The sequence below is a fragment of the Odontomachus brunneus genome, unplaced genomic scaffold (genome assembly GCF_010583005.1).
Source record: "Odontomachus brunneus isolate Ranch 3 - 2012 unplaced genomic scaffold, Obru_v1 Obru_scaffold_060, whole genome shotgun sequence".
Classification (NCBI taxonomy): Eukaryota; Metazoa; Arthropoda; class Insecta; order Hymenoptera; family Formicidae; genus Odontomachus; species Odontomachus brunneus.
Window position 1 is genome coordinate 1,517,334 of NW_022639510.1, and position 27,313 is coordinate 1,544,646.

The following is a 27,313-nucleotide window of genomic DNA, read 5'->3' on the forward strand; positions in this document are numbered from 1 at the left end:
GACCCACTTACCTGCCACGTGTGGCTCACTGAATTCTATAACAATGAATACTCTCGGCGCGCTCAATAACGGCAGCGCCGAAGTCGCTGCTGGAGCGAAAGCAAAGAGGATCGGAGAGCGCACATTATTCGCGACTGCACCGATTTATTATTCCGTGACGATCTGTTATTCCGCGACAGACAAATGCGGAATACTTCGCGTCGTCTCGCGAGCGCGTTATCGATTTAGTTCACGTACCGTGAACACTATAAATGCGCGGATACCGCTGAGCGTTCGTAATTTCCGCGCGGAACGGATTGCGCGGTTCGCCGAACGTAACGAGCTTCGCAAATCGCGAAAAGGATCGCGACGAAGTTAACGACGGAGCGGATTGGGGCGCGATTCACTCGTCTCGGTTGATTTTGCCTCTGCGTGTAATTGCACGGAGAAATTATCCACGCTGTGTACACACGCAGTTCGGACACGTCAGATGATTAAAGGTTGCGCTACTCGCCATACCACACGCGTAACATTCGTATTTTGACGGCAGAAATGTCGTAGTCTTTTTACGCTTTATGTCCGCGCAGTTAGTTTTTTAAATCGCAACATTTTTCCTCGACAAGTTTTCCCCTTCCTTCTCCTTCTCCTTTAAGAAGATGCCTTACTTAAAAACTTCACTGACTTCACTGAAATACTGACCTTTTCCGCAAAGTTTACGTCGTATTGGTTGCGCACAATTATAGATACTTTTGCACACTGCAAATACGTGCAATAATAAATTGGAGCATTACTCAATGTGACAAGAATTATAAGAAAAATGTTTAAATTAACATATTGAGCTGTTTGCGTTAATATTTATTGCTTGATACAGAAAGTTCTGCAGAGCTTGTACGTGCCGCAGGTGTGTGTTTGTTTCGCTAACAAAAACTTCAAAGAACGTGTTTTTGCAACTCAGTGGAGCTTAAAAATATAAGAAAAGTTTTTATATATGTGCGTCAGAAAGAAAAAGATTTTTATATATGTGCGTCGTTATGTCTCCTATTAGCGTGATAAAATAAAGCAGATATAGATAGACACATTTATAGATTTATATAGAAGTACGAAAATAATAACGCGCTTGTGTTAGTAACGATAGGCTTTAATTTATCGATCTTTTTGGAGTTTGTCATCCATTTTGGCATCCCATTAAAGACGTTCAAAAAGCATTCTATTTCTTTTAGACATCTCTTTTGGGATTTGTGTTGTCTGGAAGTTTATACTGCAATTTTAGTATAACTCAGTTTTACAAAAAACAGTTGGAAAGAGAAATACAATTTTAACGTAGTTTTTTACAATATTTTCCCCGTGTATAATGTTATATCTTGAGATTCTTCATTATATGGTCCTTCAAATTTGGTGGAATCTGCAGGGTTAATGAAATAGAATTCACATTTCTAATTCCACATTCCAAGGAAATTACTGGCCATTTTATTATTCGATTACTTTTTAAATGACATTCTTAAAGTCATTGTGCGACGAGTATCAGTAGCTTCTTTTCTGAGTTTTTATCTCGATAAACTCGATCACTGTAACGTTTCTTATATTTATGTCAAACAATAAACAGAGTTGGGTGTAGTAAATATGAAGTAAGCAGTTGTCGGAGACACAAGGACACGAGATAGAAAGCGAGGACGTAGAGATTGAAATCAATAAAGAGTGCTGCTCGAGTTCGACTAGATTTTGCGCAGTTTACCAAAAATTCGTAGCCTCGATAAACCACCGTCCGGCGTAATTGTCACTTTTACATGAGACACGTAGTCCCACTCTCTCTCGACGGAAAACTCGTTCTCGCAATCGGGACTAATCTGCAAAAATTACGCGAGTCGTAATGAGCATGTATGGGTCGAGTTTCGAAATGCTCAAATCAACATTGAGATTAAATCGAACGTACTCTTCGAAAAGGCACGACAGCTTTCCACTGTGACGGAATTGAATTCGGTGCGGAAACGTAGCCTCCCTCCACTTTCACGCTGTATGGAGAATTTCCCTTGAAGTATGCCGTATCGACTACAACCTTGGTAAATTTGACGTCACCGGTGTGTCCCAATTTAAATACAGCCCACTCGCACCCTGGCATCTAGAATTGGATCGTTTAGACTTCCTAATAAATAGTTTTAACGTAGATTTAAGTTCAAACTCTATCTTAATAACGTGTTTGATACGAGAACAGAGTTTAAATTCAAGTTAAACTGCACATACACACAAAAATACATGTTGCGCTCAAATAAATATTATTAAAAAATTTTTAATTTTTTATTAATTTGTTTAAATTAAAAATGTTTTAATAACACATCTTAATTTTTGAAATGTAAATAGCATATATACGAAATGAAAGAGTAATTAATTACTGCAGAATGTCAATCTATTCGGTTACAAAACTCGATATTTTTTTCCAAAATATCTTCTAAATCTCCTAGTCTTTTCCTATATCTCCTTCTTCTTTCCTTATCTTCTAATATCTTTTCTTCAAAATATCTTTCTGAAAAATTTCCCTACAAAATTTCCATAAATTTCGAATTCCTACTATAAAATTCTTTCCGCGTAGTAGCTTATGCTTTTGCACATACCTGCAGATCTGCATCCGTAACTTCAACAGTGAGGGATCTGTCGTAATGTCTTGCGGTTTCCCATCCGTCGGCCATGCTCGTCGCTTTCCCGGATTTTATTACGTTATTAGGATGCCCATAATGAGCATTACTGTAGTCCACGCAGCCGCCGTCGTTTATTCTGGAGACCAGATCGATCTCTGATGATATCGTGTCCGCGGCGAAAGCGTCGCTACTTGCGTCTACTTTAGCAATCGATTTTATTACATGTTTCGTCACTCCGTAAACGCGTAACCTGGCGACACCGCCGTCCGGGAAGATGTCAAGCCGCAAATGAGTAAACATTCTGCTCGCAGATACCTTGAAGAATTTCTTACGTGTATATGGGTAACCGGCCTCCAGTTTCTGCGTCGGAATCAGGACTGGCCAGTTCTAAAATGACGTGCGACGATTGTTGATCGATCATTTTATAGTAAAGCAAAACAAAGAAAGAAGATAACAATGGTTGATATTGTTGTTTTATTATTATCAGATGAAAATCACATGGGAATAAAATTTTGCTAAATTTTTTGAGTTACCTCCGAGTGAAGAGAAGAGACGCGTTCGTAATCATCCTCGCACGCTTCGCCGCCTAGTTTACCGTCCCGGTTCTGACACCACGCCTCTGAAACGTCAGTATTAGCGAATCAATATGCGGAATGTTTCCCATTTGAACGAAGAACAATGACGAGAATTGTCTCTCGCGAACCTGCCGACAACTTGTCACCGCGTACAGAGAACTTGGGTGGAAAATTGCCGGTGAAGAAACAGGTGTCTACGCAAACGTGTGATACCTGCGTCTCGGCTGCTAACGCGATAATTACGTAATCGTTTCCTGCTTTTCGTTTCCTCCGAGTCTCCCATCCGTCCATCCACTTGCCGAAACTTGTGTACTCGCCCTCCTTCCACACAGGTTCCTCCTCCTAACATAAAACAATAGTTGAGTTGTTGAACGTGCTATTTAATTTGCGTAGTATTTTAACTTCACTCTCTGAATAGCATCTGCTTTAATTTATAAAAACATAAACATGTAGATTTAAATTTATAAAAACATGAAAATGTAAATTATATCAAGTTTCAATACACACATATTACAATTACATAAGGGGGATCGAGGTAAGTTGACAAAATCAATTATTTCTGTTGCTGTCTTTGATAGATTTCAGAATTAAGCAGGCAAGAATTTCATTTTTGACATCTTATTTGCTTAATTCTGTAACTTGTTAGAAGATACTAGAAATAATTGGTTCTGTCAACTTATCTCGGTAACCAACTAGGCCTTGGGATTTCCGCTATACATGAATTATACATAACAAGCTTCACATACAATAAAGTCTTCGTTTTATTAGCCGTCCAGATTAAGATTTCATTTCACAAATGATTTCCAGTCGTTTTTCGTGGTCTCTGGATATGTATATACATTATGATTAATCCATCCAGTCGACTATATTCGACTAATCTATTATTTTGACAGCTTGACACACATATTACATCACATATATTTTTTATCTCATATGATACTATATTATGTCATATCATATGTTATGTATATCATGTCTGTAAATTATACAAACGAAATCACTAGTGAATTTTTTGATCTGATAAATATGTATGTTGAGGGTTCATATGCGCGTTCAACGTGTTAGCGATTAAACTATTCACGTATGATATAGATGTCAACTTACCTCGATCCCTCTTATGTAATTGTAATATGTGTGTATTGAAACTTGATATAATTTACATTTTCATATTTTTAAATTTAAATCTACATGTTTATGTTTTTATAAATTAAAGCAGATGCTATTCAGAGAGTGAAGTTAAAATACTACGCAAACTAAATAGCACGTTCAACGTGAATATACGTGCGATATAGATAATTGATTGTCATCTTTACAAATAAGATCTATGATTGATTGATGGTACTTACCTTGAGCAGATTTTCAGCCACACCGAAAAAGTCGTCAGTGGCGAATATAATTTTCGCCCCATTCTAAAATTATTAATGGATATCGTTGCGTTAAAAAATTTCATTTATCAATTGCGGCATTACGCATTTTGGCGAAACTTTGAATTAAATTATCGAGAAAACTAGGGATAAGTATAGGAAAAAAGTAATTACTTTCTCGGATGAGACTTCCAATAATTCCATGCACTCGATCTTGTTCACCTCCTGCTCTTCCATTGTGCGAATGCCACTGATATTACAGTGCCAATATAAAAGGAGAATAATCGGACAGATGCAGATAAGCTTATCGATATATTTATATAAGATGATAATGTACGAACGATAATACTCATATTATGAAGTATTTTCTAAAATACTGATATTGAGATTGAACATTAAAAAAGAAGAAACGAAGTCTAAATGTGGAACTACGAGAAAAGCGATTTTGAAGAGTAGAAGGTTCAAGGTTCGTTTTTTTGCTACGCGAGAGATTAGGGGCGGACTCATTATGACCTTTCGTAATGTATTCGACAATTGCTGGGAACTCACGACTTGACGATTAAAATTAACGAATTGTCTATACTTGATAAAACTCATTAAGAGCATATTGTTATCAAGTCATTAACCTTGACGAATAAAATAACATGATCGTAAGAGAGGGAGGGAGAGAAAGAGAGAGAATATTAATAGAAAAGTATTGTATTTATTTTAATAAAAAAGACAACGCGCTATCACTCGAATAAACATTGTCCATTCATATTCAGACGTCGTGATTTGTATTAATCCTTTAAGTATCACTGATATCAACAGGGACCACTTAGGATCGGGCAATTGAAACCTTATAAATGCGCTATTTAGAGTGTCTTTGACAATATTTCATTAAAAAAAGTTACTAGAATGTTCCATGAACTATGCGCCTTAAAGGATTAATAATTTTATTACGTTAGAGCGCGTATGATCTGTTCCTGAGACACTATAAATTATCCTTCGCCAGGCGTTCTGTCGTTAACGACGTCGACCAACGCCTTCACCAGCATTCGATCGGTCACGTCGACGAAGCCATCCTTGTTAAATCTGCTCGGACCAACGTACATCTTGTTCCTCGCCGACGCGTGAAACTCTTGAGCACCGCACAGTTTGATCCTAAATATATTGTCCATCGTGATTCCCGCTCCGGGCATGATTATTATCCTGCCGGCGGCCTTCTGCACCAGATGGCTCAGCAGCTCCAGTCCCTCCAGAGCGGTGTCCATCTGGCCCGACGTTAGGATCCTGTCGAAGCCAAGGCTGATAATCGATTCCATCGATTTCAACGGGTCGACTGTCTCGTCGAAGGCACGATGGAACGTAACTGGCAAGGGACGAGCGGCGGAAATGATCTCCCAGCATACGTTATGGTCGACGTGGCCGTCGGGAGTCAGCGCGCCGAACACGAATCCGTCCACCTGGTGATCCTTGAGGATCCTCAGGTCGTACAGCATAGCCTCGACCTCTTCGCGGCTGTAGACGAAGTTACCCTTGCGAATGCGTATCATGGCGCGAATCGGGATCCTCGAGAAGTTCTTTATCTGCTGGATCAGACCTAGGCTCGGCGTTAGGCCACCTTCCGAGAGGGCCGAGCAAACCTCTAGTCGTATAGCTCCTCCTAAGATTGCGTTTCTCGCGGACTCCAACGAGTCGATGCAGATCTCCATCTGCAAAGTGAGCCGCTCTTTAATAACAAGACAAACACATACGCGAGTATTACACGCGAGTCTCGGGATTAATTAACGATTCAACCTGATTCGAGAAAGATTCTTCTTAATCTGTCGTTCATGGCTAGTTGATCAGTGACAATTAAGACAAATGTACCGATTTCTGGAGAGGCATTATGAGAGATGTAAAACTTTGTAACAGAAAATTTTTTGCATAGTTATCAAAGAGTTAAAACGTTGTTCAGCTCACCGTATTGTGACAAGTAAAGAAATAATAATAGTAACAATTTTATTTTGCGCGAACGATATAGGTGATTACTGTTTAAAAAAGTAAACAAATGCGCATAAATTACGAAGGATCAGCAAAAACGCTGTTCCAAAGTCTAATGTGATAATTAAAGTTATTATACTACTAAAAGTATAAAATATCATACACATATGGACAAATAAGTTTTTAGATTTTTATTTTTTTATTAAAACTTAGATTATATTCTCTTCTTTAACTTGTTAAGGTTTTAAGGCATCCCATTCGAGTATATTCTTTTCTTCATAAAATAGTTTTAAGAGACGCTCCTGACGAAGTCGTGTCGTGTTCGAACTTTACACAATTTCGACCGTCAGTGATTTTCCTTTGTTCACAACAAGTTCTTCAACGGGAAAATCACAATTTCACGGCTTCAAATGCAGACGTCACGGTTAAGACGAAAAATATAGCTCTATATCTAGGATGGATCGATAGTATTATATCGAATATCGATATTATGTTATCGTTACTATGTTAATATAAAATATTAGGGCAGAAATCAAAGTGAATATACATAATTATGTATAAAGAGTTAAAAGCTGTTGTCTGGTTTCATCAACATCAATGAAGTCTTATTGGCGTTTAAACTCAGATTCAAAAGATACTCGAAAATTTATTTGTGTGATATAAAGATTATTCACAGGGATCAATTTTATTTCATAAAAATAAACTTTATATTCCACAAATAGATTTTCAAGTATTTTTTTCAAAGTGTGCAATCAAACATTGAGCAAAAAGAAAATCTTTATAAAATTCCATCTGTTGTTTTAAGCATTAAAACGGATTACTTATGTCTTCGAATTACATTTAGCAAAAAATACTTAAAAATTCATTAGGTTAAAGTTTAATTGACGTCTGAAGACGTTAGTGGAACTTTCTTTTTCGTTAGTGGGCCTTTCTCACACTTAGCGTAATCCAGAAAATTAATTTCGGGGGGGCTGCAGCCCCCTCAGCTCCCTCCCCCCTCTCTGGTTACGCCACTGTTTAAGAGAAATGACGCGTATTTTGATACGAGGGTATTGCACGATTTCATTTAGACTTCAAACTTTCTTACACACATACTTTTGCACGTTACTGCACGTGTGAAAAGGGACTGCAGCACGCTGATTATCCAGCACCCAATAAGTTTGGAGAAATTATCGACTGAAGGAAAGGAGGGCAACAAAATTTCATTATAAACAAAACATTTCATTATAAACAAAATTATTTTTGTAACTCGTTAAAAAGAATAGTGGATTGCCATTCGATGACTTACCTTGTTCGATTAATCGCTGCGATTTGCCGGTTTCAGGTGTGGATAGATCGATGGTAGTATAAACTTGTGTAATCACTTGTGTAGCTTGCGTCGTCAGAGACGTAAAATACGACGCTTTAGCGATCCAATATGTTTATCACGCTCAGCGTTATGCAATTTATCGTACGTCTCGTTGATGATAATGTTATATAGTATATATGTGCGCTTCAAGATTCAGTCACGTTTATACGGCAGAATATTTCGGACCTACGAGAGATTGCAGCCGTCGGAGAATGGCCATAGCTGTAAGGAGACGGGCGATAAACGATGGTTCGAGACTCGATTCTTATTTTCGAGATCGATTGATATTTCGATATTTTCGAATTCGATTAATCTCGATATCGACAGTTGTTTTAGTTCGATGTTAAGGTCTTTGCACATAGAAAAATTTTAACCGTAACCATAAGGTTGTAAGAAAACTGACCAATCACAGTCGATTATTCCTCGAACGCAAGGAGAATAATCAATTCTGATTGGTCAGTTTTCTTATGAGCTTACGGTTACGGTTAACATTTTTCTACGTGCAAAGGCCCTTATGTTTCATGACTGGACTTTATTAGGTATATACGAGTTATCGTATATATATATATGGTGGTAGTTTCCAGATATCCGCTACGAGCCGCTAGCGTTTCTTCCGATAACTTGAGGTCGTAATACAATTCAACGACGGGTCTGACAAACCTTTGCTCCTCAAGCGATACACACAGAGGAACAAAACTTGAAAATTTATTTGTAGGATATAAAGTTTATTTTTGTGAATAAATGTCATATTTTTCCATAAAGAAATTTTCTCGTAATATTTTTTCCTCAGTGCACGCTTCAGGTTTTACTTCCAAATAATACGAGTTAGTGACAGATGATAAGACAACACAGATCTTCCAAGGAACGTCCTTGGAAGTGTGTGCTTGGTGAAGGACCTTTTATTTTCGGATTTTCTTTCTCTCTTTTTCTCTTGCTCGTATGGAAAATTAGTCATGTACACTGAGAAAAATACATAGAAATTAATTTATGGGATATAAACTTGATTTCCGTCAAATAAGTTTTATTTCTATAAATAAGCTTTATATCTCACAAATGAATTTTCAAGTATTTTGTTCCTAATGTTACTCAAAGACATAACTAATCCTTGCTCTGCTAATGTTCAAAACGACAAATGTCGGAATTTCAAGATTTTCTTTTCTCTCAGTGTGCTTAACTGCACACTTTGAAAAAATATTAAAAAATTCTTTTGTAGGACATAAAGTTTATTTCCGTGAAATAAAATTTATTCCTGTGAAATAAAGTTTTTTTCTATGAATAAACTTCATACACAAATAAATTTTCGAGTATCTTTTTCTTAGTGTGGCTATAATTATTCTAATTTTACTGTCAGTTGAATTAATAAAGATTCCATTACAAATGTTACATTACACTTATTTGACAGTAATAATTTTTTTCGAGTTAATTGATGCACACGCGCGCGCATCTCACGGAAATGTAAATTTGCGAAGGCATAGAAAATTCTTGTTTATCGGGAGTGTATATATATATATATATATATATATATATATATATATATATATATATATATATATCTCCCGATATATATAGTATAGGGTCGGATATGAGATTCATGAAAAGCGTAATGAAATATTGTATTATACAACATATATATAATAATAATAATAATAATAAAATAATACCAAATGCGGTGCACGTAAAATAATATAATAATAATAATAATAATAATAATAATAAAATTAATATAATATAATAATAGTAACAAATATCAAGTGAGTTTCGTAGTAAGCGCGATGACAGCAATATATTTAAAAGTAAAAATAAGAGAACTTAGAAACATGTTACTATTACGTCGGATCAATTAATTTGCTCCAGGATCGTTTTCTCGCTGACGACTCACGAACATTCGAACAGGTACGTCTGATACACTACCACGCACTTCGAATGTGCGATCATTTGCGCCAGTCGGTGGAACAAAAGGAATTCGTTAAAAAAATGTTACTTTCGTTGCTTCGTCGACACGGAATTTTAATTAAAATGCACTCGCATACTCTCTTTCTCTCTCTCTCTCTCTCTCTCTCTCGATTCACAAACGACATATCGATTACAAGATACGACAGCGCGTGCCTTTTCTTTTCCTCAAACATTTATTCAGCATGTCTGGCAAGATTATGCTACGAGAAAAGCCTTCGCGCTCGGGTCTGTCGGCCGAGACTGATCCGACGCGCGCACATTTGATTCCAAATTAACGGTTAAATATACAATCACGCGTACTCTCGCGGGGTCTAATGTAATAAAATAAAAATGTACAGTCTATTATAATTATCATCGCGTCCCGACCACAGACGGATCTAGCGGCGGATCTCGCGCGAAGGGAATCTCTACGTCTCGTGAAAACGATAAGAACCTCGCCAACGCGCGGCGAGAACACCAATGTCCACCACGCGTAATTGCGCGGGGTGACGATGACGAGTGGAAAATCAGTCATCCTTGAGCTTCTCTGTCCTAGATCCGTCCGTGAGTCCGACCAAGATTCAATGCGTGCGCTTGGTTTCAATGCTTGATCTTTTCTTGATACAACTTGGAACGTAGTAGATTGTTTGATGAGAGAACTTCAACTTCTGGGATTAATCAAAAACAATTTCTCTCATTGGATCGTTGGCTGCATTCCAAGCTGCACCAGGAAGAATGTGCCCAAACTGTATTGAAATCAAGTGTACAGGAACGGGAGGGGGGCTGGATGGGAGGCGGCGGGGGTGGAAGATGAGAGACCTGTAAAATCAGAGATCGCCGTTCGAGACCGCGATCGGCGACGGGCTTGTGGAGTTGTTGGAGTTCGTGGTCGCCCATTTGTTCTTATGCGGGTCCACGCCGAAGCCCTCGTCGTAGTTGCCTCGTGTGATGAAAAGTTGCTTGAAGTGCGGAATGCAGTAGAGCTTGCCGTTATTCAGCGTGAAGGAGTCCATTCTGCGTGAACAAATAACAATGTGATTTCCTTTTATCTTATTTTTCTTTTTTTTCTTTTAATTTTTTCTTTTAATTTATAACAATAGTTTTGCCATCGATTCTTAACACTTGCTATTGAACATTTTCATTCGTGATGCAGTTATTAATGATTCCATAAAACTTGATTCTACAAAAAAGTGACAAAACATACAATCATGTTTAAGAGAAAAATTACTTTTTCAAGTCAAGAAAAGCAACATATCTAGAAATTTGTTTAAAAAATACTACTAAATAGATATGTTCAAATTTATATATATATATATATATATATATATATATATATATATATATACACTTATAAATGTTTATGTAAAAATAGAAAATATATACGTAATTAAATAATATATTTACATTTAAACGAAAATATTTATAATTATTTTTTATGCAAAAATGATGTCACAGCATCCATTGCTGCTCCTAGCTTGCAGCTTTTGCACGCGTCTCTGATTTGCATGATTTATGTTTGTACAATAGTTGAATTAAAAAAATAAAAAAAGTTTTATTATAAAATAGTGTTTTTTGTAGTTATAATCTCTCAGGCCGGCATTTTTATTTCCAAACAATTAAATTTTTTGGCTCATTTCAAAGAAGATATTAAAATATATTGTTAAAGTTTGCTAATGTTTTATTTTATAAAAGCATAAGAAATAAAAATAAAAATAAAAATAAAAATTCTGGTCCGAGAAACTAAAACTGCAACACTATTTTATAGCGAATTTTTCTCATTTCTTTGATTGGATTTTTGTACAAATGTAACTTGTACAAATGTAATTTTTGTACAATGTAAATCGCGCAAACCAAGGAGACAGCAGACTCGGAACGGCAATGGATGTTGTGATATCATGTTTGCGTAAAAAATAAAAAGTAAAATTTTTTATTTAAATATAAGTATATTATTTAACACATATAAAACTTGATTATATATACATTTCGTGTAGTTTTCTTTAAATAAATTCTTGTATATTGTTGGCTTTTTTAGCTTGAAAAACTAACTTGCTTCCTTAATACACAACAATTATGCGCGACAGCGCGCCACGTTTTCCTTCGTTACCTTAAAACGCAATTGCACTGGAGACACCGGAAGCACTGCTTGTGAAAAATTTTGTTATTTGTCTCGACCTTCTCCAAGGGATAGACCTTCTTCTCGCAGCTCTCGCACACGTCCACGCAGGTAGTCTGGATCTCCTGTACGATCGTTGCGTCACAAAAGGCAAGTTATAGTAAAGTTTGTCTTTGCGGGATGGCCGAACGGATGGCCGAGTAGATTTTGCCGGTATGATGTGGGAGATGCATGAAGAAGTGTTTCAGAAGTTATGCGAAGAAGAAGAAGATGATGATGATGAGGAATAGCGCGTGTCGCCTTCTTTTCGAATCGAGAGATCCCTCGCGCGTGTTTCCCTCCCTCTCCCCCCTAGTCATCCCCGGCTTCAAGTCACGGAGACAGATTTAGCATCTCTTTTATTGACCATTTCTGTATATTATCGTAATAAATGTTACACGTGAAAGAGATGAACAGAACAAGATCGTTATACATCGATAAAAATGATACGTTAAAAGACGCAGTAAAATCTCAGATAAACTAGTGAGAGATATTATCGCTAGCTATATGCTATACAAATCAGAAGACTTCGAGAGGCCGTAACAAGGACTTGTAAATTGTCACGCGAGATTGTCTCTCCATCGGTCCGTCATCACCCGATTAACAGAGCGGATTCTGTGCGCATATTATCGAGACTAGCTTAGGCTTAGCTTTTCTTCTTCGATGAAACGTGAGTCTCTCACTCGAGACGTGTCTTGCCGCGACTCGGCGCGCGCTCGCGCCGAGAGTCATACGTTATTAATTATTGCACGAACGGTAAAAGAGGAGGAAAGAAAAAAAAGAAAGGAAAGGAAAGAGTACTTCTAGCGCGCGCGGTCGACAATATACATAATTCTCGATCTCTCCCTCCTTCTCCACTAGTGTCCGTCGGTATATATAAGTCTAAAAAATTCGATCAACGCCTCTAAAAAGATCCTCCGCGAGACTTCCTCGATCGTCTCATCCTGAAGTCGCACGCGCACCTTCGCGCGCTCTCTTCCCACTGAAGTATACAAAGTATATCGCGATATTGGCGTTATTGAACGGACAGTACGCGCAGGAAAACGTAAGCAGTAAGACTTGAGCAGTAGGAAAATTGACAGATCGCCATCGACTATCTTTGAGACGTGAGAAGAATCATCGATTGTGCTCGGTCAGTTTGCTTACTGCTTAAGTTTTCAGGGCTTAAACAGACGGTCAAGTCATTTTATGGCACCACAGAGAAGCACGACTTAGAGCAGACTTTCCCAACCCCTTGGTGCGCCAACTAACAATTAAATCATGTGCTTATTTTTGCTTTTTCTTAAAATTAAACAAAGACAGATGTATGATTCAACTGTTGGCTCACCAAGTATTCAATAACTTAATTAGCTTATAAAGTGGTTGGAAAAATCGGCCCTTAGTCGCGCATAGACGTGCCATTAAGGGCCTTGTGGCGCCATGCAGAGGCGCTTCTGAGAGAAGTTACTTGGTAACAGTTGAAGGCGCCACAGTTGAAGCCCTTCTGCATAGATCTGTGGCGCGAAAAAGTGGCTCGTCTGTTTGAGCCCTTATCTGCTGACGTTTATTTGCGTACCCCCGGCCTTACACATCCGTGTACAACGATACCGTTCGTACGCGATAGCGCCGACAGCGAAAATCTCGTCTCGAAAAATCGCGACGGGTTCGATCTCCCGCGCGATCCGGCGGTTAGGAAAAGTCACGGCATACGACGCGAAACGAGAAAAGAACACCTTAATGGGTATGTGTGTATCTTCCTTCGTTCGGAGAGATAATACATCGTATTTAGACATCTAGTGCGAGTAAGATTGTTAAACGTGCACTTCGTAAAGTACGAAATCGTCACAGTTCCACATGTTGAACGAGTGTATATATATATATATGTGTGTGTGTGTGTACTATCTTAAAGTGAATCTGTGAGTAATCACTGATATCAATTATAAGTATAACATTGAGCAGCTTCCGTGCTATACTTATAGCTGCAGATCAGTGTATATTCATTGCTCTCGATAATGTTTCACTGATTTACTTTAAGAGAGTGTGGATGTGTAGTCATTGTGTAAAGTATAATCATTTTTCTCGAGCACAATTAGATCGACCGGATCGCGCGAGAGCGGGCGCGACGGGAGTATCGAGGTCTCCATGGGGAAAATTCGATCAGTTCTTTTCGCGTCGCGAAAGAAACCGGTCTCCGTCGTCAACGGACAGACGGGTATAAAAATCTACGTGATAGAGCTACCGCGTTTATAAGCTGTAAAAAGATTCGAAATTTGTAAAAGCGATCGAAATAGCTACGGTCCCTATGCGCTAGTGGGTGTCTCACTGTGGGCAGCACCTAGTGCCCGGTGATTTCCTCTACCAGACGATAATTCCTCGTTCAGGCCCTTGTCTCGCACGTAAAGTCGATCTGGGGAAGCGTCATCCGTCTCTCACTCCTCTCATTCACTTGGCTCTCTCACGCATTTGCTTTCTCTCTCGCCCTCGTACTCTCTCACTCGTTGTCTCTTTCTCTCTCCCTCTCTCTCTCTCTCTCTCTCTCTCTCTCTCTCTCTCTCTCTCTCTCTCTCTCTCTCTTTCTCCAATTTCTCATTTATCTCTCGACGAAAAACTTGGCACTTAACACTTGAAAATCAGAAACCTAAAGCGGTACACGCGGATGAAGATCGTAACGATGCGAACGTTTGTTTCTTTTGTCTTTTTTTTTTTTTTCAGTAAAAATGAACACACAGCTAGAGAAAGATCGCGTAAAATTTGGCACCTCGTAGAAACGTTACAGCCGCATTTTCTCTCTCTTTCGATCGAGGGATCTGAATACAAAAATAATTGCTATGTATACGCGATTACATACAGAGTTTCGTTTAATCACGAGGAACGTTTCTTTCGATTAGTCGACGTCGAGCGATGGAAGATCGAGTGCGCACCGTTACGAGTCTCATCGATCAGGAGCGGCTCCATCCGCGCGTTTTACAGGCCTCACGTCGTCGTGCATGATTACCCCGAAGGAGGAATCCTTGCGGTAACGATCAAGCCAGCGAGGGCATCGTACGACGCGCAACGCGGATGGACGCTCGTGTTTTTTACATTAAGTAAATTAGTAGAACAATACACTTCTCTCTCTCTCTCTCTCTCTCTCTCTCTCTCTCTCTCTCTCTCTGTCTCTCGCTCGCTCTCTGATATATGTGTAAGGATAAGTCGAGCGTTTCTGCAAGTGGAAAGAAGCACTTGGGCGCGGCTTTTTTTTACTGATAAAGCGAAAATCTCTCCTGTCTCTCTCCTGGAGACTTATGAAAATATCGGGATTGACAGGGAACGCCTCGATCGGGATTGCGAGTAAATATACACGCTGAATATTTCGCGTGCTCTTCCTTAGAGTCTCGTACTGGAGCAATGAGTGATTCTCATTCGCTGACTTCTCTCTCCATAGCGCGTGCTATCGTTTCCGTCACGTTAACGCACTGTCTCGAGTTGTCTTCTCTCATCGCGACGTGTCTCTTGCTTTCCGATCGGTAGCCGGACAAAACGCTCGACAGATCCATCACGTGATACGGTAATACATTATTTAACGCATGACGTATGATACATCCTATATATGTGGCTCTAAAACGAGATTTGCTCTACGAACGTAAGGTTAAAAAAAAAACCAATCCTAATAAAATCGGTAAGATCGCCGCTGAACGATCCACGAACGGCCGAACGTTATTGCCGTTGCGTAACGCGCGAGACTGACGAAAACGAAAGAGGGTGAAGAAAAAGAAAGAAAACTGGTTTTCCACCGCGGTTGTCCCAACGACGCTTTCTTCCTCCATCGATTCTCCTCCTCTTCCTCCTCCTTCACCTTCTCCCCTCCTTCACTTCCTCTCCCTCCTGCTTCTCCTCCTCGCATGCGATTTAATCCAGGTGCATATCCTCGGTCTCCTTTACTGCTTCGCGTCACAAAAAGAGAGAAGAATACTTGAGATTGCTGATGCTTGCGATTACTCTTTTCTCTCTACGATATGTTACCAAACGGCGCAAGCGGGAAGGATATTCGGCCAGATAGTGGCTCGCAGGCAGGAGACTCGGGTTCCAAATGAAAAGACAGAACGACAACACCAAGTTGAGAAATCAAATCACACTGATATCTCTCATGCTCGATAATAACGAGGAAACGAAACAGCGGCGGTCACACCGTCGGTGCTGGCGCTTCTGGCACTTGATCTTGCGTGATCTCTTTTGTTCGAGCGTGTAAATTTCGTGCTGAATTAATTCAAACACTTCGTTTCCGTCGCTTGCGGTTGTGGGATTGCTCGCGCGACTTCACGCGATGTATGTATGTGTGTGTATGCGTGTGTATATGCGTGTGTGTGCGCGCGCTCTTGTCTCATGCGAGCAACAAAACGGTTTAACTTTGCATCGCCAGCACGTTGCACCGTCGAGTGAGCTGCGAGTAAATGCGCGAGATTACCTCTTGCGAGATTACGGACACTTGAAATTAACTTGCAAACTTAGGAATTATATATCAGCCAGCTATATGAAAGTATATTCGCCAATATTACAAGCTATATATAATATAAAATCTTAACATTAATATCGTGACATTAAATTATTATGAAACACAATAAAGAAGGCTGCACTTTCGTACGATGAAAACACAAGCTATATAAAAATTAAAATAGCGAGCACAAACGGATACAACTTCGCGAATATTACAGATAATTAACGTATATTATCGTGAATAACGTATAGTCTTCATCGTAGAGTACATGTATATTGGGTCGGTCAAAAGATTCGACTTGATTTTCAATCTTTAAATCAGCCATTTTTTATGATGGAGGTATATGACGAATGCTGCTGGAACGTTAGCGAAGGATCACAGACGGTGATCACTTGATTGATAAACGACTTTATTTCAATTATTTAATTGCTTCAGTTGAAAGAGAAATTTTTCTTAATTGCACCGAGAGAAAAACTAGGTTGGACGTTTGGAGAAGTATGAACGAACCAGAAATCCGGCCGTTATTCTTTTAAAGTGAATCAATGAATATCAGTTATAAGTATAGCACTGAGCAGTTTGTTATATTTATAACTGCAAATCAGTATATTCACTGGTTTCAATAATGTTTCTGATTCACTTTAAGAGAGTGAAATCCCATTCAAATTAACAAGATTTCTGATTAATAATCGCAACTTCTGGGCAGCTAGAAATTTTATTAATTTAAACAGAATTCCAGTAACTCCAGCTGGAATTTTTGGTTCGTTCATATTTCACCAGACATTTGGTCAATCTAACCAAATTTTTTTTTGTATGAATGCAATGAAATCAGATTTGAATGTTCAAAGAGTCGAAACACACGTCTTGACTGAGCCAACATATCGTCGATAGAAAATGCAAAACTGAACCTTTGTTAATAAAACGGTATACATAAATAAAAATCAGTCGTGCTTTCGGGTGAGAGCAATGCTCGAATCGCGTCGAGAGACGTCATACGACATACTGAAAATAAATCGATTCAAATGAGACGCTCTTATAAGAACGTCCTGAGATCACACAATCAACGCGATGCGAGCACCGGTTCGATAAATAAAACACACTTATGATTTCAACGTGTAAGTTGAAAACGTGTAAGCAGGCAGAAAATCACACCATGCGCATACTTCATAATGCCGGGTTCCGTTCATAGCGCAAAAGAGATTCATGAACGTGACGCGTTCACTGATTCTTTCAATTCCCTGACTAGCATAGCGCGCATAAGTCAGGCAGAGCCATACAGAGACATTTTGCCAAAGAAAATTAATGAAAAGAACAAAACCACGATGGGATCAAAGCGCAACATCTTCCAAATTCGAATCACTCGAAATTGGTGATATCGAGGACCCCAAAATGAAATATTGATATAGTGCTCTCTTAAAAGGAATCAGTAAAAACATTTCTGGCTGAATTAGTAAAAAGAGTACTTCATTGACAATTAGTGATTCACTAATTCTCAGGAAACACTTCTGACTTACTATTCAGTCTTGTATCTCACTGACTTTGAGCAGTGGGGACAAAATTTCACTGCAAAATCTGTAGGGCACGAATTTGCTATACTCTCTAAGACACAATCAGTGTATTCTTCACTGAAATCCTATGCATATAACTAGTAATTCAGTTATAAATATAGCATTGCAGTCAATAAAATCTCGCTGAAAGAATCAATTGATAGTAGCGACTGTTGCTATTATTGTTGCAATTTACTAACACAGACAATGCTATTGGACGCAAATTGCATGGAACTAACTGTAATTCCATTGTCAGAAACGTAGCGAAAAGTTAGGTTTGACACGACGTATAACGTATAATTTGTAATGTACAAATAGTGCGCAAATCTTTTCTCCACTAGTCAAAGTCAGTGAAACATAAGATGAAGCGATAAAGTGGGAGTCTTCCCATTGAAAATTAACTGATTGTCGGTGAAGTGCTCCTTTCACTTTCTTAATCAGAAACTTTTTCGCTGATTCGCTTCAAGAGAGTACCCAATGCAACTTTTTTGCGTTTGCGACGATGGAATTAACGACTTCCTTACGCTTAGCTTGTGATGATACCGTCTGTATTTGCAAATTGCATGAATAGTTTGGAACAGTAACTATTACCGACTGATCTTTTCGGCGAGATTTTACCGACTGCTATACTTCCAACTGAATCACCAGTTATAAGTGTAGCGTGAAGACTACGCTGACTGTACTTTAGAGAGTGAATGTGCGTGAAATGATGCGATCGGAAGATGCGAGGAAAGAATGACGAATGGTGATTGCGTGTGGAGACGAGAGATGGAGCGACGTTGAGCCGAGTTCGCGACGGAGGGTGGACTAGAATGTGCGCGATTGCTCAGTGAGACGGCGTACTCACCACAAATCGATTGACTTTGACCTTCGGCGTGCGCGGGGATTCGTTGGTCTGCGAGCCGAGAGACTCGAAGCGAGCTCGCAGACTGCTCGCGGACTCTATGCTGGATTGCTCGCCTGTGCCTTGGGCCATCTCTATCTCGGCAATATGGTGATTGCTGACTTTGCCGTCGGTCTCCTCCCAATGCTCGAATTTGGCGCGCAGAGTCTTGGCGCGCGCCGCGTTCTGCGCCTGCTTCAGGAACTCGTCCTCCACCTGTAACGTAGCCGCGGACAGACGGAGAGAAAGTGCTGTAGATTATAGGACGGACGCACGCCGCCCAGTCGGGGTGAAGTATGAAGAAGAGACGGGGCTACTTTTCGAATTATCGAGACCGGATTATTGGTGCTGATTTCAGAAAGCTGTCTACAGGTCCATCTACTGCGGCCGTAGGGCGTGGAAGAAGTAAGAATTAAGTAGTACGAAAATTGACCGATCGCAATCGGTTACTCTAGATCGTAAAGAGAATCATCGACTGGTCAATTTGTTTACAGCTTAAGTTTTACTTCTCACGCTTCCATGACCTTAGGGCTTTCGCACATAGATTGCCGTAATTATAAACGTAAACTTCAAGTGAGAATAGAGGAAGAATGCACATACACAAGAGAATTAAAGGTATCATATATAGATTTAAGAGAGGTATATAGGAAAGATATATATATATATATATATATAAAGCAAGGAAAATAGAAGTAAATTTACGGAATAAAATATCAGGAAGAGCTAGTAGAAAAGGAAAAAATAAAAAAAAATTTTTTTAACAATAAAGAATCATGGTTTAAAAGAAGAAATGATACAAAAGGTTTTAGTACAATTGTAAATAGGATAAAAGCAAACTATTATGATTTAAACGAGTCTCTAGATAGAAAGGAAATTATAGATATGATGAGATGTGACTGCGGAGCAAAGAAGAAAGATATTAATCATTTACTCTTTAGATGTGGGAAGTATGATGAAGAAAAGAAATTTGTTTAGAAAAATAGAATAAACAAAGAAGAAAATGATTTTGGATGTAGACAAAATAATTCGAAATAGAAATTAGGAAAGATGGTTAAGCTAATTTATCAATTTCTGGAGAAGAGATAGATAAACGAATGTAACAAATCCAGGGATAAAGAGGACTTTATTTTGCAAAAGAGTTGAAGAAAAGAAATCACAAGTTGCATAGCTATAAGTATCTTCAGAAAGGCTGAAAGCTTGATGGAATATCTATCAGAATTAGCAGGAAAAAAATATAAACTTCAGTTGAAAAACTAAACAGAATTTTGCTACAGCTTTGTGCACTCTAGAAGAAGATAGAACTGTTGATTGTATGCAAAAGTAACCAAGATTCATCTAGTTGAAATACTTATTAATCTGAATCTTATTTATACGGTCATGTCAATCTTCTTCTAGCTAGAAGAGTCCTAAAGCAATATCCCGACTGGTTCTTTAGTTTAAAGCTTACGCCTTACGTCTACAGTAATATATGTGCGAAAGCCTTTATGGCTATTGTAGATTGGCTTTAAAGGCTTGTCTACAACACGTAGAGTAAGCTTGACGTAAGTTGGAATAAGAAATAGAAATAATTTATTTCGTTTATGTCCCTCTTCCTTCCCATATACTCTCTTACACCGGAAATATTTCTTTCACTTAAAAAAGAGATATTTCCGATGTGAGGGATGTAGAGCATAGAGATATAGGCGGAACACTTATTTTTATTTCTTACTTACGTCATGCTTACTGTAGACGAGTCTGAATAACCCGAGTAAAAATGTATCTAATAGAGCAGATTTCAAGACTAGTAGCTAGATAATAATGACTAGATAATGACTAGATAAGTTTTCTAGCCAGTCACCAGCTCGTGACTGGCTAAATATTCCTACTCAGTCTTTTGAATGTCAGAACTATCTAGTGACTATACCAATTACATAGATAATAGCTAGATGAAAAAGATTACACAGTAACGAGATAGAAAATCATCGGTAAATCCTGAATAAAAATTGGATATCAGTAACTGTACCAATTATAGTTACAAGTTACTTTTTTGTATTCAGCTACTAGATAATTTTTCTAGTACAGCCATTAGGAGAATTGAGCGTTACATTCCTAGCTAGTAGCGATATAAGATATAACTTTTCTGTGCCATTACTAGACAATAACTAGATTCAATTTTTGCTCGGGAACACGATCTAGGCTCGGCCTTTCGCAGGATATCGTATCCTACTTTGATTTATAATTAGACCATGAGAAATGATATACGAAGCCACGGGCAAGAATTTTGGAAGAAGATGAGGAATTTTACACGGAAAAACTGCTGTTGTGTCAATAGAATTCGTCAACAGCGTCATAATTGGAGTAAACATTCTTAATTTAATAGCAATATTGTTGAAACCAATACTGGGCATCAAACCCAAAGCAGTATTGGGTGAAAATTTTCCTTTGCTAAAGTAATCGGCAAGTCGGCAACCGAAGTTAATTAATCTCGTCGTATGTAAGATCCTAAATAATTTCATTAGTTAATGAAATTAATATCATTAATCAAATTTTAACGATACTTAACAATTTGACGATAATTAATTTCATCAATAAATTAAATTATTCGTGATTACATATGTGACTTAATTAATTAATTATTTTTGATTAATTAATTATTTTAATCAAAGGACATTTTCATCAATTAACGTCCACTACTGATCGAAATTAATATTCGAGTTATTAAAACAATGTATGGCATAATAGTTTCAATAATATTGCTGTTGAGTGAGGAATATTTACTTCAAATGTAGCGTTGTTAAGCAATTCTACCGATATCACAGCATTTTTGCCCGACACAGAGGCCCGATAGTTGGAGCAATGATCGTCGACCTAACTTTAACTTGGTCTGAGAGTCTGAATCTATAAGCGAACACACCTTATCAGAAGCACGCACGTAGTTGGGATCTTTCTCCTCAGCGCTGTCGTCACCTTCGGATTCTTCGCCCTCTTCTTCTTCGTCCTCTTCCGAGTCCGAGGCGGTCGCCTTGGCAAACTTGTCCTCGGGAGGCGGTGTGAAGCGTTTCAAGGGCTTCGGCCCATCTGGCAAATCTTCCTTGGACGCGTTCTCCTCCATCTGTCGGAAGATAGACAGCATCTTCCTTGCGGTGTCCGTGTGCACCACCTCGTCCACCCTGTCGTCGGCTCTGACCACGTCGGGATCGCGGTAAATCTCGCGATCCGGTGAATCCATCTGTCGTAGAAATCATTGGAGGAATTTACAATAAATGCCAATTCATATATATAACTAGCTTAAACTACCAGGCGTTATTCGGGTTATCACCAAGTCAATAGAGATGAAATCAGGGGGAGGAGTCCAGGTTTCATGTAGCCGGTTTTTTCGCTGAATTCTAGAGAATAACTATGCAAAATTTGGTTCAGATTATCCAGAGTTTAGGAGTTTATAGGAAACTTACAGACTCTCTATTGTATATATATATATATGTATATATAGAAGGTGTTTCAAGACTTTCCTTCGCAATTTTTGTGGGAATGTAGAACGAATTGAGATAAACATAAAAATCCTATACTGTTTTGCAATATTTGCAATAATACTCGAGATATTAATTAAAAAAGATTTGTGTATGATCATGCGCAATATGGAAAAATAAGCTGTAACAGTATTGTGTGCTTGTATGTTAGGTCAAATTGAACAAAACAGCCCTTTGTCATTTTGCAAATAACTACGATTTTTAGTTATTAATAAAAGAAAATTGTTACATGATTGGACGCGGTGATGCACAAATCTTTTTTAATCCATCTCAGTCCGTTCTATGTTTTCATAAAAATTGCGGAGAAGAGTCTGAGACAATATATTTTTTTATATTTTAATTCATATAATTTTTTAATATTCATATAATTCAATTCATATAATTTTTTAATATTCATATAATTTTTTAATATTTAATATTTTTAATAATTTTTATAATTTCAATTCAATATATGTACGTTCCTTAAAGTTCGGCGACTTATCTCAAGGATATTCTCGATTACTTCCTAAATTCCGACTCAATTGCGAACGAACGTTACGTTTCAGATAGTCACTTATTTTCGCAGATGTGTTTGTCTTTCGATAAAAGCGTGCGTTTCTAACCGGCAGATTCTTCGACAAATTCCGCAATATATGTTGCCTGTTTTATTGCCGGTTGTTAATTTCATGTCATTCTCAAAGAAGAGATTTCCTCGAAGTATGACGAGAGAAGCGAGTGCGAAGGATTTTTCACGAAAGGTGAAAAATTACTTTCAAATAGTACATATCTCAAGCTACATTGATCATGTTAAAAGCTTTTAATTTCATATCTGATATGAAAGGCTAGCAATTTTCTCTCATTTGAGAGAAGAGAGAGTGAGAGGGTGGAAGCAGGGTTAGACGACTCGATTGAAAATGTTTCAATTCGAAGTACTAATTGCTCGTAATGCGTGCATATAGCTCTGGCACATTAATTATACGTCTTTTATCTTGGTCTTTCAGAGAAATCAGTCGAAAGGCTGATTACGCGAGATTATTGCGACTCGAACGCATTTATGACGTACATCGACGTATTTGCTCATCCGCGCGATCATTCTTCAAAAACTTTGTAGATTGCACGATAAGACGGCAAGGACAGACGACAATCGGGAAGAATACACGTCGTGTGTCGCGCGATAATTTTAAACCGAATGCCTGGGCCATGATGCATCATGCGTCGGGGACCCAGGTAAGCCGGAGATCGACGACCAAAACGTTTTCTTTTTTTTTCCACGGACCGTATCCGGCGTGAGTCAGCTCTAAGAGTCCTAAGTGTGGGTGGCACGATAATAAATCTCACGGAGAGGGCACACGGATTCTTTTCCTCTCAATCAAAAGTGATATGTTAGGCGCGCGAAGGAGAGAAAACATAAATATAAAAGTATATACTTGATACAATAAAATCAGAGAAATGAAAGAGGGAACAGCGGAGAGTCTCGTGTGTTATAAATTATTATCCGCTGAAATTATATTTTTCCAAAGAGAGAGGGCAACAGCTTATTTCGCGCACAATATCCAGTGAAGAATATGGACAAGTCCAACTGCATACAAACGCGTGAGCTTTCGGAAAAGATCGTCGCGCCATTGAGAACTTTCACTTTCACTACACGGGAAAAAGAAATCTAAATTCGTACGACTGAATAGGGACCAGATGAAAATTCGGCGACGTGAAGTGACATCTCTATTACCACAACCGAAAACATTCGTCTGAACATTCAGCAAAACTCGTGTGCTACAAATGGGAACAATTGACTGAGCGAAAACCTCTTGCTCTTATAAACGAGTTCTTCATCTGCTCTCCATGTTTTCAGCAGGAAAATTCAGTCACACTGGTGAAACCATTTTTCCCGTGTCGTGCAACATGCATCCACATGCTTGCAAAAGATAATTGTGTAGATATCGCTGTCTCGACACAAAGAGTTTCTAACGTACGAATCGGGGTCTTTTCCTATCCTTTGTTTTGCGAGGTTCTCGTCTGGCATTCTAGTCGGATCTCGACAGAGTCACATGCACGTTTCTACCTGAACCTGACCGGATTAGAGAAGTCGAAATTCCGCTCGGCAATCACGTAGAGAAAGAGAGTACGACCAAAAGTTACACAAAACTTATGACATTTTAAGGAAACCAGTGCCATGACGGTCTGAGGGTCTCTCAGGGCGAGATTCGTTGGCAAAGCGACTGGGCTGGGCAAAAAATTTGCGGGCCGCATCAAGGTTAACGTTTAACAACGGCAGATTGACAAGTTCAAGAGCGGTGCACGCATTCTAGAACGGTCAATTGTCGTCACTTGCGATCATCTCCATTCGTTTCTTGCTTTCGCTCTCGTAGACGGATTTGCTCCTCATTGAAACGTTTCATTGAAGCACGAGCGAGAAGCGTGAAATGTGTATATATGTGTGTGAATTATTTATCTTGAGAGCAGCGAGAAATGGAGTCTCGGAGAAGTCGTTGAAATAAATGCACTGCGCTCGGGAGGAAGTAATTAAATTAATTAGTGTTAGAACAAGTAGCTTATACATAATTTTACATAAAACATAATAAAAAGAAGTGAAAAGAGACCACTGTACGCAATTATTACTTTGATCATTAGTCGTATCACCTAATTAATCATTTATATTCAGTGAAAAGTCGGGTAATCCTAAATAATCCTGCAGCACTGAGACACGGATGTATGTTAATTAATTTAGCGGAAACTTTCAGTTGAAAGTCAAGGAAAATGGAAAATCAATAATTGCTGCGCGTTTCTATCGAGTTATATAAGAGTCGTCGTATTCGTCGTGAAATTTCTTTTACATAGCAGAATTCGAAAAAGAGACCTACTATTCAACCTGCTAAAAAGACGTTGGATACCGATATGATGCAGCTTCTAATTTTGCACTGTCTTTTTATTTGTCTGTATATAATTGCAAGTGCTTTTAATAGAGTAGAAGTGCAAATGTCAATGAAAAATGAGAAGTATTTTGTATTAGATAAGAAATTAAAAAGAACATTTTTTATTTACAATATTTTTTGTTTTTGTTTCATATAACATATTTTGTTTCATATAACATGAGGTACTCCTCCATTTATTGATATCCCGAGTCGAAATTTTGGCTCTATATTAAACCTTAAATTCTACAACGCAGTAGAAGCTAAATTAGTAAAGTAGGTTTAGTTCTAATAATATAATTTATTCCTATACTTTGACTCTAATGATATCTGAAATTTTCCTTTTCACTTTCTTTAACGTCAAAATAGCGTCAACATTATATTACAGGTTTTAGAATATCACAATAGACGATAATGAAATGGTAAGGCTGAAAGTAAGATCAAAATTTTGACTCGGAATTTGTACTGAAATAAGCTCTCTCTATAATATATAAGAAATAAATTTATAATATATAATGAATAAACTCTATAATAATTTGCACTCTGGAAAAACACTCGCAACTGTGTACAATCAGACAGAAGAGAGAGAGAGAGAAGGGGAGGAGAAGAGAGAGAGAGAGAGAGAGAGAGAGAGAGAGAGAGAGAGAGAGAAATTCTGTGTATACGGTATTAATGGCGAGGAAGGGAGAACTCATTCATCCTGAGCGTGGTGTCGCAGCTGCCCAATGCCGTGCGCTTTGCTATTGTAATAATTATCTGTGGAAAGCCATTTCTCGTCTCTGTCGATATCAATGTAGCCCGATAACTGCGGCCGGTTAGAGTCACTCGCACACACAGCCGCACTGAAGATGCCAGCGACGTTGATTGCAACTAGGGCGTCGGTCCTGGAATACGTTTGTAATTAAATGTTGTTATTCCCCGAGTGGAAAGGAGATACACGATGCTGGTTGCCACGCGTCCCGTTTACGTTCACCTCGATGTTTTCGACAGCGGTTTTAATTACGGACATATCAGCGCGTCGCGCTGTCGTTCACTCCTATCGTGCTATCTTCGCGTATGCAATGTATCACCCTCTTTCCTCACCAAAAAGAAGCTCTAGCTGCCAGGTGCCATTTCCTGTAATCTCATATTTCACGTGAAAACTCTGCCCGAAAGAGTATTCCTCTTCTGATGCGGACTATTGATCGCAAATATATCAGATATTATTCTAACTTTCTTTTTTTTTAAATCAAGAGTTTACTTGAAGTAGAATGTCTTCTCACGCGCAATATGAAAGAGACGACAAGCAAGATTTGTAACCGTACATAAAAAGTTCCTCTAACTTCAAGAATATTGATTTTATTGACTTTACTTAATAAAACTTTTTAAAAATTCTTTTAGCTTAACTATTCCTAATACTTTAAGGGTGAAAGTGTCTAATTGGGATTATGAGTTAGTTAAAAACTTAATATTGAGTTAGTTAAAGAGTTAATTGACTTTAAAAATTGTGCTTAAAATATTTCCCCTTGAGTTTTAAAAGAATCCTTTGTAGGTCATGTATAAGATTAAGATCCTCTAAGATTCAAGGGATTTCGCTAAGGATGAAATTATATCTTTTCGAATGATATTAGACACACATAGTACTTTCTAAAGTCAATGTACTTCTTCATTGTACTTCAATCTATTTCTTCATCGAAATGCTATACTTATAACTGATGACTTAGTTATATAGTACTGTAATTAGTACTGCAAATAGATTGGACAGTAAAGTGGGAGTGTTTCTACTGAAAACCAGTTACTCACTTGTTGGTGAAATACTCCTTTCACTGATTCAGTCAGATTTTTACCGACTCACCTTAAGAGAGTACACATCTGTTTTTCGGCTCCACCTCGGTAACACGTCTCGTACTCCTCACTGCCAAGTAGCGTGTGCCAATTAATTATTCTTCGCTGGATATGTAGGGCACGGTATTACGTTTGTGTCGATAGTTGTTACGCTCCATTCCGCCGTTCCGTTTAATGACGTTCAGCACGGGACTTTACACGTGGAGATTCAGTTTTCATAAATTTTCCAGAGTCATAAAACTAATAATGCGGTGTTTATCTTCCGCGAGGGGA

The 27,313-nt window shown here is 38.4% G+C and overlaps 3 protein-coding genes across 14 annotated transcripts in view; all 3 read right to left on the reverse strand.

Annotated features, from left to right (window-relative positions):
* Positions 1–813: 813 nt before the first annotated feature.
* LOC116846093 (probable allantoicase) lies at positions 814–4,821 on the reverse strand. Its single transcript, XM_032819516.1, has 7 exons — positions 4,723–4,821; positions 4,531–4,593; positions 3,313–3,526; positions 3,143–3,228; positions 2,586–2,996; positions 1,910–2,095; positions 814–1,823 (listed from the first exon to the last, which is right to left on the reverse strand). The coding sequence occupies exons 1-7, from the start codon at positions 4,783–4,785 to the stop codon at positions 1,692–1,694; spliced, it is 1,155 nt and encodes a 384-aa protein (XP_032675407.1). The 5' UTR covers positions 4,786–4,821; the 3' UTR covers positions 814–1,691.
* A 410-nt stretch (positions 4,822–5,231) lies between these two features.
* On the reverse strand, positions 5,232–8,132 carry LOC116846094 (copper homeostasis protein cutC homolog). The gene is made up of 2 exons (XM_032819517.1): positions 7,802–8,132; positions 5,232–6,242 (listed from the first exon to the last, which is right to left on the reverse strand). Exon 2 carries the CDS (start codon positions 6,240–6,242, stop codon positions 5,529–5,531), a length of 714 nt encoding a protein of 237 aa, XP_032675408.1. The 5' UTR covers positions 7,802–8,132; the 3' UTR covers positions 5,232–5,528.
* A 733-nt stretch (positions 8,133–8,865) lies between these two features.
* Positions 8,866–27,313, reverse strand: part of LOC116846087 — a 126,704-nt gene continuing 108,256 nt past the window's right edge. For 10 of the 12 annotated variants that reach the window (XM_032819494.1, XM_032819493.1, XM_032819497.1 and 7 more), the window contains 4 exons: positions 21,719–22,033; positions 18,790–19,041; positions 11,898–12,031; positions 8,866–10,807 (listed from right to left, as the gene is read on the reverse strand). In XM_032819494.1, the coding sequence (XP_032675385.1) occupies positions 10,621–10,807; positions 11,898–12,031; positions 18,790–19,041; positions 21,719–22,033 (888 nt within the window). In that variant the 3' untranslated portion in view covers positions 8,866–10,620. Of the gene's footprint in view, positions 10,808–11,897; positions 12,032–12,285; positions 15,848–18,789; positions 19,042–21,718; positions 22,034–27,313 lie in introns of those variants that run through there. The other 2 variants (XM_032819502.1, XM_032819503.1) reach the window with 2 other exon arrangements.

Coding starts and splice junctions, on each gene's coding strand:
- LOC116846093 (XM_032819516.1), bottom strand. CDS start 4,785: ATGGAAGAGCAGGAGGTGAACAAGATCGAGTGCATGGAATTATTGGAA. Junction 2,997..3,142: donor TCTCTTCTCTTCACTCGGAG/GTAACTCAAAAA, acceptor ACGTCATTTTAG/AACTGGCCAGTCCTGATTCC. Junction 1,824..1,909: donor CTGTCGTGCCTTTTCGAAGA/GTACGTTCGATT, acceptor TAATTTTTGCAG/ATTAGTCCCGATTGCGAGAA.
- LOC116846094 (XM_032819517.1), bottom strand. CDS start 6,242: ATGGAGATCTGCATCGACTCGTTGGAGTCCGCGAGAAACGCAATCTTA.